Raw genomic sequence first — 18,381 nt, 5'->3', positions numbered from 1 at the left:
CACAACTTGCCGTGAGCAAAACTAAAAAAAAAAAAAAAGAATCTTCCCGTCTAAACTGGTCCCTGACAGAAAAAAAAAAAACATAAAACAAAAGAAAAAAAAACACTTCTCTTTTCTTTTTCCGTACAGTTTTTTCCTCCTGTACGATACTGGCGTGTCTGCTGTACATAACCTGCTGTTCATTCTGTACAGTTCGGATATTTGTCTATATGACGCGTAGGCTACATCCTATATAATAATTCGTTTCCAGCTAGTCATGTCAAAAACTGTGTTAACATCTAATTAAACGAAGACGACATGTTTTTGGGCCACTTGCAATACATACTAGACGATGTAAATAGGAGTTTTATTTGTGCTACATAGTATGATTTATTCGTGCTCGATCATAATTAATACCCGTGAGAATACAATCCTTTTTTTGGGGGGGGGGGTTACTTTGGATCTTCTGCAGCAGACTTTATATTTCGAAAAATGTTTTTTTTGTCCTCTCTCAAGAAGATGATGATGTAAAAGGAAAAAAAAAAGAGTGAAAGTATATAGAGAAAAAAAAAAAAGCGATGTAATCTTTTCTCCAATGTGATGGGGAGCTGTCTGAGATGCTGCCTGTACCACACATTGAGGACCACAGACTCTAAACATCACGATTCCTCCAAGAAGGCGGGGCTGAGGCGTTCACGCAGGGGTCAAAGGTCGCCTCCCAACCTCTGACAGACTGTAGCCTATACTTTGATCCTCTTTTCAGATGAATAACTGTGACTTTGCATCATGAATAGTATATTATTTTGAATGTAACCAAGAGGGGAGGGGGACCTTTTTTTGAATGTAATTTATCTCGGGCGTGTGTGTGTGTGTGTGTGTGTGTGTGTGTGTGTGTGTGTGTGTGTGTGTGTGTGTGTGTGTGTGTGTGTGTGTGTGTGTGTGTGTGTGTGTGTGTTTCTGGGGTGGGTGGGGGTGGGGGGTGTTGGATAATGATATTTTGTAAATATAAGAAGAAAAGAAAAAAAGATGAACATTTTTATTTCTGTGCAGAGAAAAACTTTTACTTACAGTGCAATTATCAAGAGAGGGCGTGTCTGTCCCTGCATGTGTGTGCGTCTGCACATACATCGGAATGCGCGAGTGTCTGTGTGTGTGTCTGTGTGCGTGTGTGTGAGTGTGTGTGTGATTACCCTCCTGGCAGATTTAATCCTGCTTTAATCCGCCAGTTCTATCAATCAATTCAATGCTTTGTGCATCATGTGAGTAGCTTATCCACACTATGGAAATGTTCCTTGTGATACTGTGCATTTAATAAAGGTGGTATGTCTTACAGAACCTTGACCATCATTTACTCAATAACTTTATGATAATAATGGCTTGGATTGGATTTATGTAGTGCTTTTTTCGAGGAGACTCAAAGCACGTACAGAAACCATTATTCATTTACACCAGTCACTCACATCAATCGTACCGGGGGTGGTAAGCTACAATGTAGCCACAGACTGACAGAAGCATTGCTGCCATTTCACAACTACGGCCCCTCTGACCACCACCAACATTCATGCACAATTCATACGAGGCAATGTGGGTAAAGTGCCTTGCCCAAGGACACAACAACAATGACCAGAGCGGGATTCGAGCCCCCAACCTTTCGGTTATTGGACGCCCCACTCTACCACTGAGCTCCCCTACACATATACACCCGAGGAGGCACCAAGGAGCCGAGGACTCAGCACACCCCGCCACCGACCCCAACCCCCAATCCGAAGGCCCCCCGCCAACATCCACCCCCCCACACTCAACCCCCCAAGGGGAGGGCCCAGGGAGCCCCCCGCCCGATACCCTAGCGGAGGAGCCAAGGCTCCGTGATTATTCAATAGGCACACTGTACTTTTTTTTTTACCTTCAAAATAATTTTCATCGACATTATTACATAATAGATGGATCCACATGAAATGTAAATTTTTAGAGAATTATTAGAATCATCAACCTTATATCATAGCCTTATTATAACTTTTACTTTTAGAACCAGTAGAACATGTCCTTAAAAATCAAACAATTGATCATTTATTTATTTTCTAAATTCTAACCTTTAAAACATTGATTTTGAGACATCTGGAAACACGTCACTCATTTTTTTGTTCTCCAACCTCCATCATGTCTCGTATGTAAACAGTGCCACGTACTGACTGCTGGCTGTGGCTGCTCCGATGCACAACTAGAGCTCCAGCATACGTCCACGTTTTGTTCCAAGTTATGAATAAAATAATAACACAAGGACCTAATGACTGACCAGGAAATCAACGACCCGATGTCACTCAGCTGCTTCACATGGAGTGTATTTTAAGGTATAAAATTGTTCAAAAAATTACTTCAAATGTGTGTTGTTTTTTTGAATAAATGTGCACATTTTTTGTTCATTTGTAATGCATAACACACATTTTGATATATACACATTACTACTAGTTGGTTTGTAGGTAGCTACAGGATATTTACCTTTACCTTGCACTCTAAAGTAAGTTTTAGGCTAAGCTAACAGCTAGCATTAGCCCGAAGCTACATAATAGGCTACATATTTATTAGCAGGATTATTTATCTTTTTAACTCTTGTTTTTTTTCTATTGGAAATATCCTACAAATATTAATGTTGACCCCCAAAAATAAACATATTATTTTGTGGCCACGCCTTGTTGTGTAAAGTGTAGTTTTGTCGTGTTTAGTGGAAACTTACTGAGAAAATGCTCCATCAGCTCAGCAAGTGTTAGTGAGAGAATCCACCACGAGCTCCATGTGTTTCTAACAATAACCAGAGAGAGGAGTGATGGAGACAGCTGGCTTTAAATAACACACACACACACACACACACAGTGAATTCTTCTTTTCATCAAACCTGATGACGACCAACAGTAGATTTATATCTCTTTTTTTATTGGCTGAAGGACTGAAAGAGCTAATATCTGTTCTAACACTTTCTATTAATGAATTTAAATCACTATTAGGGCTGGGCAATTTTTTTCTATAAACGGCGATATATACAATATATATCTCGATATTTTTAATCCATTAAAGTCTTACCAGAAAGACAATTCTGGGTTACATTTACTGATGCAAAATGCCATATAGGCACATTAAGTAACTTTTTCTCCTGTAATTACGGGACAGCACGTGTGAGTGAGTTCTGTCATGTGGCTTGTTCAGGGGAAGGTCTGGTTTAAGACCAGTGGGTGTGCACTGTAGCTGTTCCCATTTAACGTTCTGGAAGCCAAAATATAGCGCTTCCATCTTGCAAATTTGACATCATTTGGAGCCAGTCTGCACAGTATGGTCCGGTGGGAGGAGCCCTGGTAACATTCTACCAACGTTTTGTTCAGATCATATTGGTTAGTACAAAACCACCACATACAATATTTACACTCAAATATTTAGTTAAATAGCGTCTCGGTTTTCCTTCACGACGTAACTGCTATTCACAAAGAGAGCTACGCAAGATCTGCGGCTGTCAATCATCGTAATACATGATATAAAATCCTGTTTTTTAACCTCAAATAACTTATTTAAATTAAAACAAACTTCACAGAAAAATGAGCACTTGAACCGAATTTTAGGGTGATAATAAATAATGGTCACAGCAAAGTCTAGGTTTGGAAAAAAAAATTGTGATGAGTATTTTAACTTTACAGTTTGACCCACATCCCATCGGTTATATTGAGGAGGCGGGGTTTATGACCTATACTGCAGCCAGTCAGTAGGGGGAGCTCTAAAAATAAAAGCTTCACTCCACTGGAGAGCTTGTTCCGTCCATTCTGTTTACATTCTATTTAAGTTAAGACACACACAGCAATCCATGTAGTGAAAACAGCGACTCCTAAAAAAAAATATCTTAATAAAAACTAAGCTGTAAATAAAAATAGTGATATAGGTGATATTGTAATTTTCGTTAACCCCAAAACAGAAATCTCCATATATTTCTTAGACCCTAATCACTACATTTATTTAACAATATGAGATACTTATAGACTAAACATGGGACAACGTATTGTGCAATAACTACGATATTGAAACGTCACCTGATGCATCATTGAGGGTAAGAGCGGCATCGCGAGACGGGTCAGATAAAAAAAAAAAATCCACAGTCTACTACACAGCAGATTGTTATGCTTTGTTTTTATTTTTTATATTCATTTTGAGTCTAAAAGGTCACACCCAGAATACATATTTATGTCGAGTTAAAATAAAATTAAAGCAGTTATTTTTCCAACTGCAATTTTGTTCAGTGTTTTTGTCCTTTTCCGAAAACATTGTATCGTATTGTTTTCCCATTATCATCTATCGTGAACACTTTGTATCGTCCCACCCTAAATTATTAATGACATGTAAAATAGATTCTGAATACTGACAATTTAAATAAGATCCATAGAATTGCTGCTAAAGATTTGAAATCTTTTTTTTTTTTTTTTTAACCTTTCATGGTCTGCTATGAAGTCTCATGTTGTATAAGTTCCAGCTTGTTTGCATAGTTTTTCATCTTCTACTGATTGTATCATAAAATAATAAAAAAAATAGTGGAAAAACAAAACCCCACCATGAAGTTTATCTAATGAACACCAGAGTGAATTAAAATTAAAGTTTTTTTAAGCAGGCACCAACACTGTCCACAAGAATTATTTCATCAAATGGTAAATATCTTCAATAATGTCAATGTCTAATGAAAAGACCAAACTAAAAATAGACATTTTAAAAAACAAGAACAACTTTAGCAGGTTCTGTGTGTCATAACAGAGGCTTGGATTAAATTAGCCTGACCATTTAGCGACAGACTTAAAGTGTGTCACAAAGCCACATAACTTTGAATATCCTCTTCAGACCAACTTGGAGATAAACTACTGCAAATAAAGGCAAATGTAGCTTCATAAATACTTAAAAAATGTGAAATCTAAAGAGCTCCATTAAAAAAAGAAACTACGTCATTGATAACTTACTTTACAGCTGTGTGACGACCTGTTCGATGTCGTTTATGAAGAAAAACTCAATAACACAAAAGCGCAGAAAGACGCAGTGGTATCTCGCTTTCATCAAAAGCTGTGCGTAGTTTATATTTATTATTCTCTAAATTAACAGTTTAAAAAAAACTCTGCTCAAGTCTCAGAAGAACCATTATGAAAGTTATCGCACAAACTCATCATACATGACAGCTTTTTTGTTTCGTTCTTTTCTCTTTTTTTTTTTGTACATAGAAGGTATGAGTATAGGCATGGAGGTGGTGTGATTCATATCAAGGCCCCCCAAAAATAAAAATAAATAGAAAGTGCTAATTTTAGCGAGAATAAAGAAGCCTTCCCTTCAAAAGGAAACAAAAAGAAAAGAAAAACCAACCTAAAGCAAAGAAAAATCCAGCCAAGAAAGCCATACAAGCCATGGAAACAATGTAGTTTAATACGATCAGAGAGCGGTGTAGGTTATTTAATTTGGATTTCTCTATGAATTGATTTGGATTTATCTATAAATTAAACTTCCTATGAGTTCTCATCAAATACAAGCAGCCGTCGCAGGTAAAAAAAAAAGGCAAACGACAGCCGACTCGAAAGGATTTCATTTGAAATACTTTTCAAACAAAACTTCACAAATTATTATTATACTGTTAGTCAATAATTTTTTGCAGTTTTGTGAAATACTCACGCTGAAATACCCACTGAAACACAGCTAAAGAAGAAGCTTTTGGGGATTTTCAGAAAGAAACGCTCTTCATGCACGCTGTAAAAACTGCATGCAGTAGTTATGGTAACCCATTCAAGCACTTTTTTTTTAAATTTATTAATAATAATCGTCATCAACACACAGCAGCTTCATCAGAGGAGCCTGTGGCCCCTCAACGTGTGGACGTGGAGTATTTATTATTTATATGTCGAGCCGTTTGCGTGTTACACATAGCTGTAACACTTTTCCTGTTAAAGAAAAGAAAAAAAAAAAAGTTATGGTGGTGGGGGGGCGAGGGGTTGATTATCAGCTTCATCATATATATATTTCATATATATTTATATATTTCTCTTCTCACTCGCTCATACATTTTATGCCACTTTGCTCTGATTTTTGTTTACAATGTAACAAAGATGGTGACAGGCCAGAAATTACAATCACCAAAAACTAACTCAGAAAATAGAGGGTGAGGCAGGGTGGGTGGGGAGCGTAGGGGGCGTTTGCCGTGGGCTGTCCGTCACTGACAGTTGCAGCACAGAGGACAAAGTCTGCTGGATGCTTGGACATCAAAGAGGAGGCGGCGGAGGCTCCTTCCCCGTAGAGCCGCCCTCTTTCAGCTGCAGGTTCTCCATGGCCACATCTAAAGGCATGATTTCCACGCAGCCCATCGCCCCGAAGTCGACGAAGTCTCGGCGCTCGTCCTCGTCCGACGAGGAGCAGCTCTCCTCACGCATCAGCGTCGACAGGAGCAGCTCCTGCACAAACAGGCTGTGGTCGGCGCGCTCGCCTTCTAGAAACTGACGCTCCGCTTCAGTCATCTTGGGTTCGTTCAACCTGAGGAAAAACCGATGGTTAAAGTTTGTCTGGGTGTTTGGAAAAGAGGAAACAACAAAAAAGATCTGAAACTTAGTCGTTATCTACAAAAATACAAATAAAATGCTAATTCCAGAAAGTTTATTTTGTCTCATTTTTTTTTTTTAAATAAAACAACTTTTTTCAGGAATATTTCATTGAAATTTACTTTGAAAATAAACTTGATCTCCTGACATGTGGCCAACTTCAGAGTTCTCTCAGACTGGCCACGCCCCCTGTCGCCCAATGGACTCTCGAGATATCATCGGGCTACACCCAGAAATAGCTCATAAGTACACATCAAAGCAATCAGTAGATACTTCTGAGGAAAACTGACAGTTGGCAGTCGAATCATGTCATGTCAGGAGATCAAGCGAAATTTCAAAGTAAATTTCAATGTAAATTTCCTGAAAAAAGTTTGAGTGAAGTCTGAATAAATGGAACCGTAACACAGTGTTTTCAACCTTGGGGTCAGGACCCCTTGTGGGGTTCCCTGGAGTTTAAATGGGCTGAAATGTCTAGTAATTGAGAAAGAAAAAAAAAGTACTGATTAGAAATACATTTTACATTTTTTAAGTGATTATTCTTTTTCGAATTAAAATAACACTGTTTTAAACAACTGTATTCTATACTTTCACGACGTAAAATATAAATCTACTTAATAATAATAATAATATTATTATTATTATTATTATTATTAATAAAATGCAGTTTTAAAATATATGAGCTCGCACAAATTGTGACTAATCCTGGCTCGTCTGTATTTGGTCAATGATGTAAAAGGATAATAAAAAGGGCATCATCGGGCAAGGTTTGCATGAATATTATAATGAAAATAAAAACAGAAATACTTTGAAATCACATACAGGACTAAAATAGAACTAAATATGGCATAAAATAAATTAGAATTGATTTAGAGTAATTAAAAAAAATAACTCAATATAGACGTCATGGCTAGATGGTATATTTTGACACTTTGAATAACAGAATGAATTACAGAAGTAATTTATTAAGTAACATTTTAAAACATATACTAAGTTACTACACATGTCTTATCTTTTTTATGCATTTCAACCTTTTTTAACTTAAATAATGCAGCTGGACAGAATATTCAGGCTTCATTGACCCAATACAGAGCAACAAAAATGAAGTAATTCTAGAAAAAAAATGTCTTTCGGGTCGCTAGAAAATCTCAAAATGGGGTCACGACCCAAAAAAGTTTTGAAACAACTGCCTTAACATAATATTTTTAAATAAAATGTTACAGCTGTCACTTTACAGAGACACATTCCTTTTTTCACACGTTGTTCAGATCTAAGGAGGTTAAATAGTAAACCACAGCTTTGTCAGTAGAAAATTCCTGCTTGAGATTATTTAACATTTCAGAGAAAGTGCTTCAACTTGGACCTGGATTCAGCAACTGAAAAAAATGGCAAAAATGACAACCTGTAATTGTTGACAAGTTTGTTCTTTTTACTAATTAAATTCAAAGTATCCTAATTTCTGGTTTATAAGCCGCTACTTTTTTTTCCCACACTTTGAACCCCGCGGCTTAAATAGTGACGTGGCTAATTTGTGGATTCTTCCAGTTTTCAAGGTTCATGACGCCAAAAAATTGAGCTACTGTGACATTAGACCAGGTGGACTAATGAAACTGTTTACATTAAACAGTTCACGCTCCCATTGAATCATTCTGATCAGTCAAATCCCCACTCACTTTGTTCTTGTTGTTGTGTAAACTAGTTACAATCACTACTCCTCTGTTATTCATCAACGAATCGTGCTGAAATTTGGTAGCTATAATCTATGGATGTGTGCGCATCGATGCTCGGAGACCAATTTTTGATTTGTTTTTAATGGACGAGGAGTCGCAAAAAATAATGTGCCTGGCATAATCTATGGTTAGCTGAAAGTGTGAATAAAATTGATGAATATAAATTATATTATTTAGTATTATAAATAAACATATTAATGGTAGTGTTACTGTGAGATGGTGAAAATACACAGAAGAACAGAATATATTGTATCGCCTATTTCTAATCACTTGAATCTGATCATTATTTTTGGCCTTTTATCATGTTTAGTACTGTACATCATACCAGTGCAGTATACCTAGAAACCTTTATGGAGCATAAGCAGTGTAGCCAGGACCCACACATTTACCAAAACAACCTCCATTTACTTATTTTGACAAATTAAATTGATTATTTAGTACACACTGTAAACTTCATGGGATTTGTTAATTTGTCGGTTATTTAAATAAAGTATTTTCTGATTCTGATTAAGTGAAACAGCACTGATCAGCCGATTCATGTTTACAAAATTTGATTACAGTATAACCTGGGTCACTGTTGAAACGTCAGGCAAAACCTGAATTTTCAGCTCGTGTGTAGCATTAGCTTTAGCAGCTAACTCTTTTAAAGACTCAAAGCTTAAAGGCTTAAAGAAGAAAACAAACTGATTCAAGTTGTTAAATCACCGCTTTAGTCTTCTTCAGGAGTGATCGCTGCTCTGAGGGCTGGGTAGGTCAGCCGAGAGTATTAGCCGCCGCCCTCCTCTCCCCGCTGCTCGGCCTGCCCACTTCTTGGTGGGGTCAGGCGGACGGGCAACCCAACCAGTGCTTGGCGGTGTCGGGAGATGGAGAAGCTTAAGTAAGAAGGACATACAGACGGAGACAGTGCAGAAATACACTATCCAGGCTGTTCTGATCTCCGCTCCGTCTACAGTAAAAGTAGCGCACTATAAACCGGAGGGGAAAAAAACGATTAACAGCATAACGTTGCCAAATCACCACGTTTAGTTTGTTCAGAAGCGGTCGCGCCCATATTCTGACTGAAGAGTCCAAACTCGGCGTGATCGCTCCGCGGTAGTTCACGAAAAGAAGAAACAGAGGGAGCAGTGTATCAGTCTGTATCCAGTAAAAACTGACCATAAAAAGCTGTAGATAAACTGATATGCAGAGGTGGGGCAGTGAGAAGAAGAGTTCATGTAGAGAAGGAAACTCATCAGTTGAAACTGGTTGAAACACAGAAATCTCTGTTAAACCTAACTTGCGTTCCTGCCTGTTCTGATTGGCCGAGTCATCTGAAGGACACCCTCATTAGCCAATAGAGTGCGGCCTATGTTACACTGCAGTTTTTGTGTGTATTTTTCTTAGAAAACTGCTAAATTATTGGAATGCGGCCCATATAACGATGCGCTTTATAACCCGGAAATAATAATGCAGGAAAAACATAAGACTGACCCTGTGCGAAAGGGCAAGGTCACACAATGAAAGAAAATGTTGTTCAATGGTACCAGTCTGACCACTGTCTCTCAATTTGTGGCCAAATTATAGGGGAAAAAGTTTTTTAGTTTTAGTTTTTTTTGTGACATCATGAACTTTGACCCCTACCAATCTTTTTACTGGTAGGTCGTACAGCTTTGGTCCAATTAAATAAAATACTCCACTTGAGATGAGCTTTTCAGAAATGCATTGAACTATTCATAGCAATATGAAAAATTTTGGTTTTTGACACTTGACGTGACCTTGACATTTTGGCTCCAAAAAAGGTGGACTGCACATCCTTGACATTACCCCTTTGAGATGACATACATGTCATTAGTGCTGCATTAATAGCCTAGGAGGAGTTCTAGGACAAAGTACTTGTGGAAGAAAAATAAGAAGAACTCCTACGACAACAATGTATTTGGCAATTTTCAATTGTCAAATGTAAATACAAAACTAAACTGAAGTTACAAACCTATGTAAGTATCAAGTTTAATATTAGTTTCTCTCTTGTCTGTTTTTCGTATTTCCTGACTCACCGTGCTAATAAGAACTGGGAGCTGTTGGAGGAGGGGTTGCTTTCACCCACTGTGGTAGTGTTGGTTACAGTGCAGGGCGGGGGGATGGCGGTGCCCGTGCTGCCGGGGTTGTTGCCCCGTCGTGCCGCGTGGCGTCCGCTCTCCACCTGCTGCCGCGCCGCCTGCGCTTGCTGCCGCTCCAGCTGCAGCTGCATCTGGAGCTGCTGCAGCTGAGAGGCTGAAGGCCCCGGTGAGTTAATCTGTCCTCCTGCAGCTCGCCGCACTCCAGAGAGCTGGGACAACAACTCTGGAGCAGAACAGAGAGAAGAAATATAACCACCAAGTTCATTTTGTTTTCTTTTTTTAAAATATGTTAAGGTTTCATTTATTCAGAAATTTTTTTTCTGGAAATTTACTTTGATCTCCTGACATGTTTCAACAGCCAACTGCCAGCCTTCTTCAGAGGCGTCTGCCGATTACTTATATGTGTCCTTGAGTTCCGCGTAATAATTCCAGCAAGTTCATTTTGTCTTCCTTTTGAAAAATTGGTTATGGTTTAATTTATTCAGACAACTTTTTTCAGGAAATATACTTTGATCAAAGTAAAGATCAAAGTTAAAAAAAAGTTGTCTGGTGGTAGATGTCTCTGAGGAAGACTGACAGTTGGCAGTCAAAACATGTCAGGAGATCAAAGTAAATTTCTTGAAAAAAGTTTGTCTGAATAAATGAAACATTAACATATTACACTAGAAATATGTCTAACAGGATTGTCCTCTTTGTTGTTGTCATGGTTGCCCATGGGAACAAAAGAATATCCATTCAATTTAAAATATGAGCTTTGCGACGACTAATTTATGGCAATATATATTAAAAAAATTTTAATGCAAAGAACTTTAAATATTGCTCCGATGAAAAAAATAAAAAAATAAAGCATATTGTTTGAGGCAGCTTCTTCATCAATAGGCCAGCAGAGACAAAAAATAAACAACAAATAAAATACAAATAAATAAATAAAATCAATGACATTGCTGCACCCAATGGAAGTTGAATGCACAGATAAAGCCTTTCTAACAGTAATCATCCATACAAATGAAGACACCTTTACATATAAGGTGATAAAATGTGTTTTTCTGCTGATGTTTATTTTTTTGGAGAATTTTCCCTATTCCTGACTCTCACCTGCTATTGGGTCCATTGCTTCTCTATTACTTGGGTTGTAACTGGAGCTCTGTGATGAGGATGAGGAGAGTCCTCCTGTAGATCCACTAGTAAAGTGCATATTTGTCCGCCGTGCTCGGGGGCCCCCCAGTCCTCGTCCAGGGTGAAACATCCTACGTACGTGTCGAACGCTGCTGGACTCGTCGTAAACGCACTGTTAAGGCTGAATTCAGTCACACTTCTTTACAACAACAACAACAGCAACAGCAGAACATTTAAAAACACTTGTTGAGTGAAACACGACGGTGCAGAGGAATGAGAAGGATATTAAATCTCGTGGTGCTCTGTGTTCGAGGGTGAGGTGAGCTGTAAAATCATCTGTGACGTGGTTAGGATCTCCTCCTGGCAAGGCGGCACATATCGGACAAATCTAAAAAGAGAAAGTGGGGGTAAAATAAACAAGTTTGAGACAAATGATCTGAGTTTCACCTGCTGTGAACAATTAGACATGTCAACGTGGAGAATAATTTCAGTTTAATAAAAACCTGCCCTTTTAACATTTGTACTGTCAATTGTTACTGAGTTTTCCTTGAATTTTTTTGTTCTGATGGCTGTTGTTTTTTTACTTTGCATTATTTTTATTGTCAATACTGAAATAATATGCAGTATTTTAGCAGAATTTTTTTTCTTCAGTTTGTGCTTATACTGTTTAAATTAAAATTGAACATGCCTTGTGAACCATCTTTGAGTCTCACTAGTTTATAGAAGAAAGGGCTTATTTAATAAAGTCTTTTTACTTCTTAATATTTGAGCATCAGTGAGAAAAATACTATATTATAAGAAATATGCAAATATGTTCAGTTTTGACTGTCAAAGTCTTGCAATAAATACAAGAATTATAAAATGTTTTTGACAATTACCTAAATGTCAAACCAGCAAACACTAATAGTAACTTTTGTTACTGAAAAACATTGTACGTGAAGCTTTTCTGGGTTAAAGATTTCAATGGTTTAAACTTAAATCTTATCAGACTTTCACACACTTTAATGCTGCATCGTGTGAAGGGCTGCCCTGCGCTGCCTGACCAAAACAAAAAAAAATACTAAGTGGACTCTCCTTTTCAGTTACAGCATAAAAGCCACAGTTGGGTGTCAAAACCCTGAGCAGTAGTTTGCTTTTTCTCTGCTCCTTAGTGTACAGACAACATTGGGGATTATCCAACCACTCGCTCTGGATATTTTGACCAAAATACGGTACATGAAAAGATGGAAATGTTGATGAATTTTGGGTAATAATAATTTAACACACAACATAAGTGAGTCACTTCTTAGAACATCCTTAAGAATAAAGCAATAACATTTATTTCTAGTATTTCACTTAAAGGTTTGTTGAATTTGCGTTATTTTTTTTATACAAAATTGCAATTTGTAGCGATTTCTATGAGACTGTTTGTGAGAAATTGCAGAGTTTGGGGAAAATTGGAGACAAACCAAACAATTTGTGATTTAAAAATACTAAACACCTTAGATAATGAGCTCAAAAAAGATTGCAGGTGTCCACTTATGTCAAGTAAGATCATTTAAAAATTAATTCCCAGTCATATTATTATTAATAATAGAGGTATTTACAGATGTCATAATCCCCCCACCCCATATAAACAGGAAGGGTACAATCAATAAATAAACAAATAAATAGATACATAGATAATACACATAAAAATACATTTGCATATGCATTAAAATAATAATAATAATCATTTAATTTTGGGAAATTTCTGAAACTGAACTATATGGGGCAATGATTTTCATTTGTGTGTTCTTTGTAATTTCTATTTTGGGCCAAATACAAAGCTCTGGCATCCAGATTTAGCCCACGAGCCTTTACTTTGATAGCTCTGCCTTAAATTGTGACGTGTGTGACGTCCTCACCACTTCTGTGGACGTCTCTGAATGCTCCGAGGTGACGTGCTCCTGTAATAACGTCTCTGTGAAGCCCATCTTCCCACAGTAAGGACACGTGAACGACTGCGGTTGCTCTACTGAAAAGGTGTCGCCTCCATAATACAAGTCTGCAACGTGACAGGAAGAGACCAATCAATACAGATAAAATCCCTATAAAATCACAAAAACATTATACAGAATGTGAGTGAGACTCACCATAGTCTACCCTGGTTAATATACACTGCATGGGGTGCTCTGTGGTGTGTCGCGTCGTCGTGGCACCGCTCTCGTAGCACGATGCGCACAAGTCGTAATCGTAGCAAATTAAACACTTGAACCGTCTTCCTCTAAAGTTGCCTTTTAAACATGCATCGCAGCTCACGCCTGAAAGAAGAAGAAGAAAATAAATCAACACGTGACATATTAGGACCAAAATATAATTCTATCTAAATAGAGAGAACAATCGTAATCTAAAAACCTTCAAAGGTTTTCAAGTGGTGCTATGAGCAACTAGTGGCAGCAGACGAGACGAGACCTCTGACATTCTGATTAACTTCACAAGCAAGTCACACACACACGAGAGCGGTTTACATGTATGCCTTTGTTACTCATTTATAAAGCAATCCACATATTTTCTGCTCCCACAATGCTACTTATTTTATCCACATATGCACAAAAAAGAAACAACAGGTTTGATGTTGACATGAATCTGAGCAGTTTCTCAGTTCTAAACTAACTAAGCTGTTTAGAATATATCGTCAAAACTCTAAATGAGTTTGGAAACTTTGGTTTATGGTTAATGGCCACCATTAGACAGTGTTTTCTTAAAATCGGAATTAATTATTCAGAACTAAATAATTCGGAATTAAAGGCAAGGCAAATTTATTTGTATAGTGCATTTCATACACAAGGAAATTCAATGTTACATGAACAAAAAACATCAGAAAACATTCAACAGCTTAAAAATCAATAAGACCATTAAACAGCAGTAAAAACATTACATCAACAATAATATGATTAAAAATATCCCTCTCAATCATACGCAGGAGAGAAAAACAGTCGTTAACTTGGATTTAAAATTATTCCCATGTGATGCTGACTTCAGCTCTACTGGCAGTTTGTTCCACTTCTTTGCAGCATAACAACTAAAAGCAGTGTCACCATGTTTACTGTGAACTCTGGGCTCCACTATCTGACCTGTGTCCATAGATCTGAGAGACCTGCTGGGTTCATACTAGGGCTGAACGTTTTTGGAAAAACAGTCTAATTGCAATTTTTTTTCCTCAATATTGCGATTTAATATGAGATTATTTTTTCAAGGGCCTCTTTTCATGTATTTTTCAATGAACACAAGCAATAAATCAATCTGTCTCATAATGAACAATTTCAGTTGTATTTAAACTTTAAACAAATATAAAATATAAATATTAAAGCACAGATTACAACAATAAAGCAAACAAATCTGTGGCTTTACCTCTTCAACATATCTAACTAACTTCATGTTTCATGAAACGTAAACATGTGGACTGCACTTCTTAAACGCTCTCTGAACTTAACAGGACTGTACAAGAAAAGAGAAGAAATAAAAATAAAGTAATAATGATAATAATTGCAGCCTTTGCGATTGGAAAATCGCGTTTTACAATATTGCGATAATATCGCAAATGCAATTGATTGTTCAGCCCTAGTTCATACCTGACAAACATGTCACTGATGTATTCTGGACGAAACCCATTCACAGATTTATACACCAGCAGCAGAACTTTAAAGTCTATTCTGAGGCTGACCGGGAGCCAGTGTAAAGACTTTAAAACTGGAGTAATGTGTTCTGACCTCTTTGTTCTGGTTCAGGCCCGAGCTGCAGCGTTCTGAATTGAAGTGTTCTGCTTCGTGTTTACATGAAATAAGTCATTCTGAATTTGAACGTTAAATCGCCTTTATTCAATTCCGCTTTAGGTCTGGGGCTTGGGAAGGGTTCTGATTTGACAGGAGCCAAACGTGACGCATCACGTCTATCAGAAAAAAACACAACATCCTTTTCTTTTTGGCTACAACATACATTTTTCATCAGATAAAAACAGTGGGCTTCATAGATCAATAAAGACAGATAATTACCTCAAAAGACAGATGCTAAACGTTGATATCGATGTTCGAAAGTTTGTTTCTCCACCGTTAACTAAAAACTCCACACTTATTACTCAACATTGGTGGGAAAAATTTGCGCATTGCATTGTGGGATGTGAAGTCCCACGGAGACGGATGCAGTGAAGTGTTTTTACTCTACCAAAGTGACTTCCCAACATATTTCTGGTGTTTTCAGAAACTGAAAGTTGTGGCAAAATAATGGCGGAAGTTTATTTTCGAGTTTACACAAAAACAAATATGAATGTGACCTAAAATGAATGTCTCGCACAGTGAAATTTTATCACAGGAAATACAGGACACAAAAAACAACAAAAATGGTGTCAAACAAACCACTCAATGACCTCCTTTTCTCACAAAGAAACACAATAAAAATTAAATGAAAACACTTCTATTTATCAATCTATGGGACTCCACATCCCACAATGCAATGCATAAAACTTTTTTCAGACAATGTCAATAACCGGAGCGTTCAAGCAACAATTTCAACCTTTTACAACTTTTTTCAAACAAATTATTTTTTCTAATTTAATAACCTACGAGGCCTACATTATGTCTTTATTATTAAAAACTTCTCGTCTCCAGTAGCTTTAAAGTGACACAACAGCCACTCTGGCTGTTAGACTAGTAACATAAATTGGGTCTGAACTGAGCTCACAGTGTCAATAAACAGTCAATTCAGTAGCGATTTAAATAAGCACAATTACATTCTTGCTGACCACAACCTCATCTTATAACCTAGTGATTTACCTAAGAGTGACAGGCCATTTACATTTATAAACTATTTTGAAAGTATTAACATGTCAAGTTGACAGATTTTCCTCATGCCTTTGTTAAACATTGAATGAGGACAGAATAGTAGCAGCAATAAGCGCTATGTTCACACAGGAACAAACTAAAATAGCTGACTGTTCTCATTATATGAACAACTTGGATAACTTTCCTACAAGGATGACAGACTGTAACTTAAGCATGTAAATCATCAGGAAAGAAGTAGAAAAGACACAACTTGCAATTATCTTTTAAACACATTTGATGTTTCTTACCAATATGGATAAGTTGTAAATTAATAAGTCAACTGAGCAACAGAAGACAGCTGTGTCAATATGTCCACTAGTCATAACCCTTACTGTATTCATTACACTGCACCTCAGCGACTACTTACTGAGAGGTTGAACAAACAACCGACCAGGCCTGTTACATAAAACCACAGTATTGTATATGTGCAAAGGCATAGCACTAAAACTAGTGAATTATACTGAAGTTAACTGTAGGTTTAGCTAACCAGTAGCAGCCTGTATGCTAACCTGGTGACTGGTCTGTAATAAAAGGCCTCAGACCGTAGCTCTGCCTTCCTGATGACAGTGCATTAGCCAACAAAAACATGTTAGTGAACAACACATTACGGCGCTAATCAACAATTAAATTACTGAGCAACTCAGCTTAGAGCCATTAAGAACAATCATGGTGTCTAAAGACGTACAAACGTGAAGCTATTTGGGTTGAAAGCATAATTTTACCACTATAAAGTCAGGTACATGAAGTGTTTCCTCTATTAGCTCTCAGGCTAGCTTGGCTAACGTAGTACATAGCAACGGCTAATGACTAATGTTAGCATACGTGCTAGTTGGTAGGGTAAATCTCTTATTAGCTGGTATGCTTCAGTCTTTTTCTGTGCAACTGCAAATCGGTTTGTTAGCAACAGGCGGGTTGTTTAAGCAATGGGAATGAGTGGAACGTAAGAGGACATGTCAGGAAGCACGTCGCGGACAGCGTAGCCACCACCATGGCTGGAGCTAACCGCTATGCTAACCTAGCCTCCTGCCGATTATGTGCTTACCCTCATGTCGGGACATCCTACAAACAGCGACTCTGCCCCTACCCGGGCTCCCCAGTGCACTCAGGCGGACACAGTGTGGGCTCCGAGGTGCTAGCTTGAGGAAAAACCTTCACCCTCGTCTCTTTTTCGGGCTAAGATGGAGTCCAGGGCAGCTTACAGTGTGTCCTGGTTCCCCTCCCACGGCGACATTACGGCTCACCTGCTGCTGATGACCGCCAGGCGGCGCTATGCTCAGTCACACCGGTCAGCTGCAAAACTACCTGAAGCAGAGATGGGCAACGCTATGACAGCGGGGGCCACAAACATGTGGTCGTATCTGATCTGAGGGCCACATGAAGTCAGCATTTAGAATAATGACCAATCAGAGCATTAATACAGGGGTAAAAAGGGTCTTTTTTGGTCATTTGTCATTATGTGTGTTTTTGTTCATTTTTGTTTTATTCTAATTTTGTGTATTTTTCTGTCATTTTAGGTGTCGATTTGTGCGTTTATGTGGTCACTTTCTGCATTTTTGTTGTTGTTTTTGATATTTTCCTGTAGTTTTGATGACATTTTGTGTGTCTTTGGAGCTATTCTGTAATTTGTTGATGTTTTTGTAGTAATTTGGTTTGTTTAAGTGGTTGCTGTGTCTCTCTTTGTTGTCATTTTCTGCTTTAGGAGTCATTTTGTGTTTTTTTTTTTGTTTTTTTTTAACCTTTTCCTGTGTTTTTTGTTCATTTTGCTGTCGATTTGTGTGTTTTGGGAGTTATTTTTTGTATTATGGTATGCTGGGCTTTTTATTTCTATTTGCTTTTGGGGCTGCAAAAATAGACTGAGGGCCACATGTGGCCCCCAGTTGCCCGTCTCATCTAAACCTTCATTTGGGACTCTAATATTAGTTATTAGCTACTTTACAAACAACTTACAGAGTGATGTGTCTATTTTAGAAATTCAAAACAAGACAAGAGTGAGTTATTGGTGAATCAATCGTGAGTTAATAGTGATTTATTT

The 18,381-nt window shown here is 37.7% G+C and overlaps 1 protein-coding gene across 1 annotated transcript; it reads right to left on the bottom strand.

Moving 5' to 3' along the window:
* Positions 1-4,311: 4,311 nt before the first annotated feature.
* On the bottom strand, positions 4,312-17,623 carry LOC114473430 (E3 ubiquitin-protein ligase KCMF1). The gene is made up of 7 exons (XM_028463047.1): positions 17,392-17,623; positions 13,626-13,793; positions 13,398-13,537; positions 11,798-11,899; positions 11,491-11,674; positions 10,333-10,618; positions 4,312-6,507 (listed from the first exon to the last, which is right to left on the bottom strand). The coding sequence occupies exons 1-7, from the start codon at positions 17,405-17,407 to the stop codon at positions 6,240-6,242; spliced, it is 1,164 nt and encodes a 387-aa protein (XP_028318848.1). The 5' UTR covers positions 17,408-17,623; the 3' UTR covers positions 4,312-6,239.
* Positions 17,624-18,381: the final 758 nt, after the last annotated feature.

The sequence above is a fragment of the Gouania willdenowi genome, chromosome 12 (assembly GCF_900634775.1).
Source record: "Gouania willdenowi chromosome 12, fGouWil2.1, whole genome shotgun sequence".
NCBI lineage: Eukaryota > Metazoa > Chordata > Actinopteri > Blenniiformes > Gobiesocidae > Gouania > Gouania willdenowi.
This window is presented reverse-complemented; position numbering and strand designations above follow the sequence as displayed.

Excerpts from the sequence above, each read along its gene's own strand:
- LOC114473430 (XM_028463047.1), bottom strand. Across the intron at positions 13,538-13,625 it reads ATTAACCAGGGTAGACTATG|ACTTGTATTATGGAGGCGAC; the intron begins GTGAGTCTCACT and ends GTCACGTTGCAG. Across the intron at positions 10,619-11,490 it reads AGCAATGGACCCAATAGCAG|AGTTGTTGTCCCAGCTCTCT; the intron begins GTGAGAGTCAGG and ends GTTCTGCTCCAG.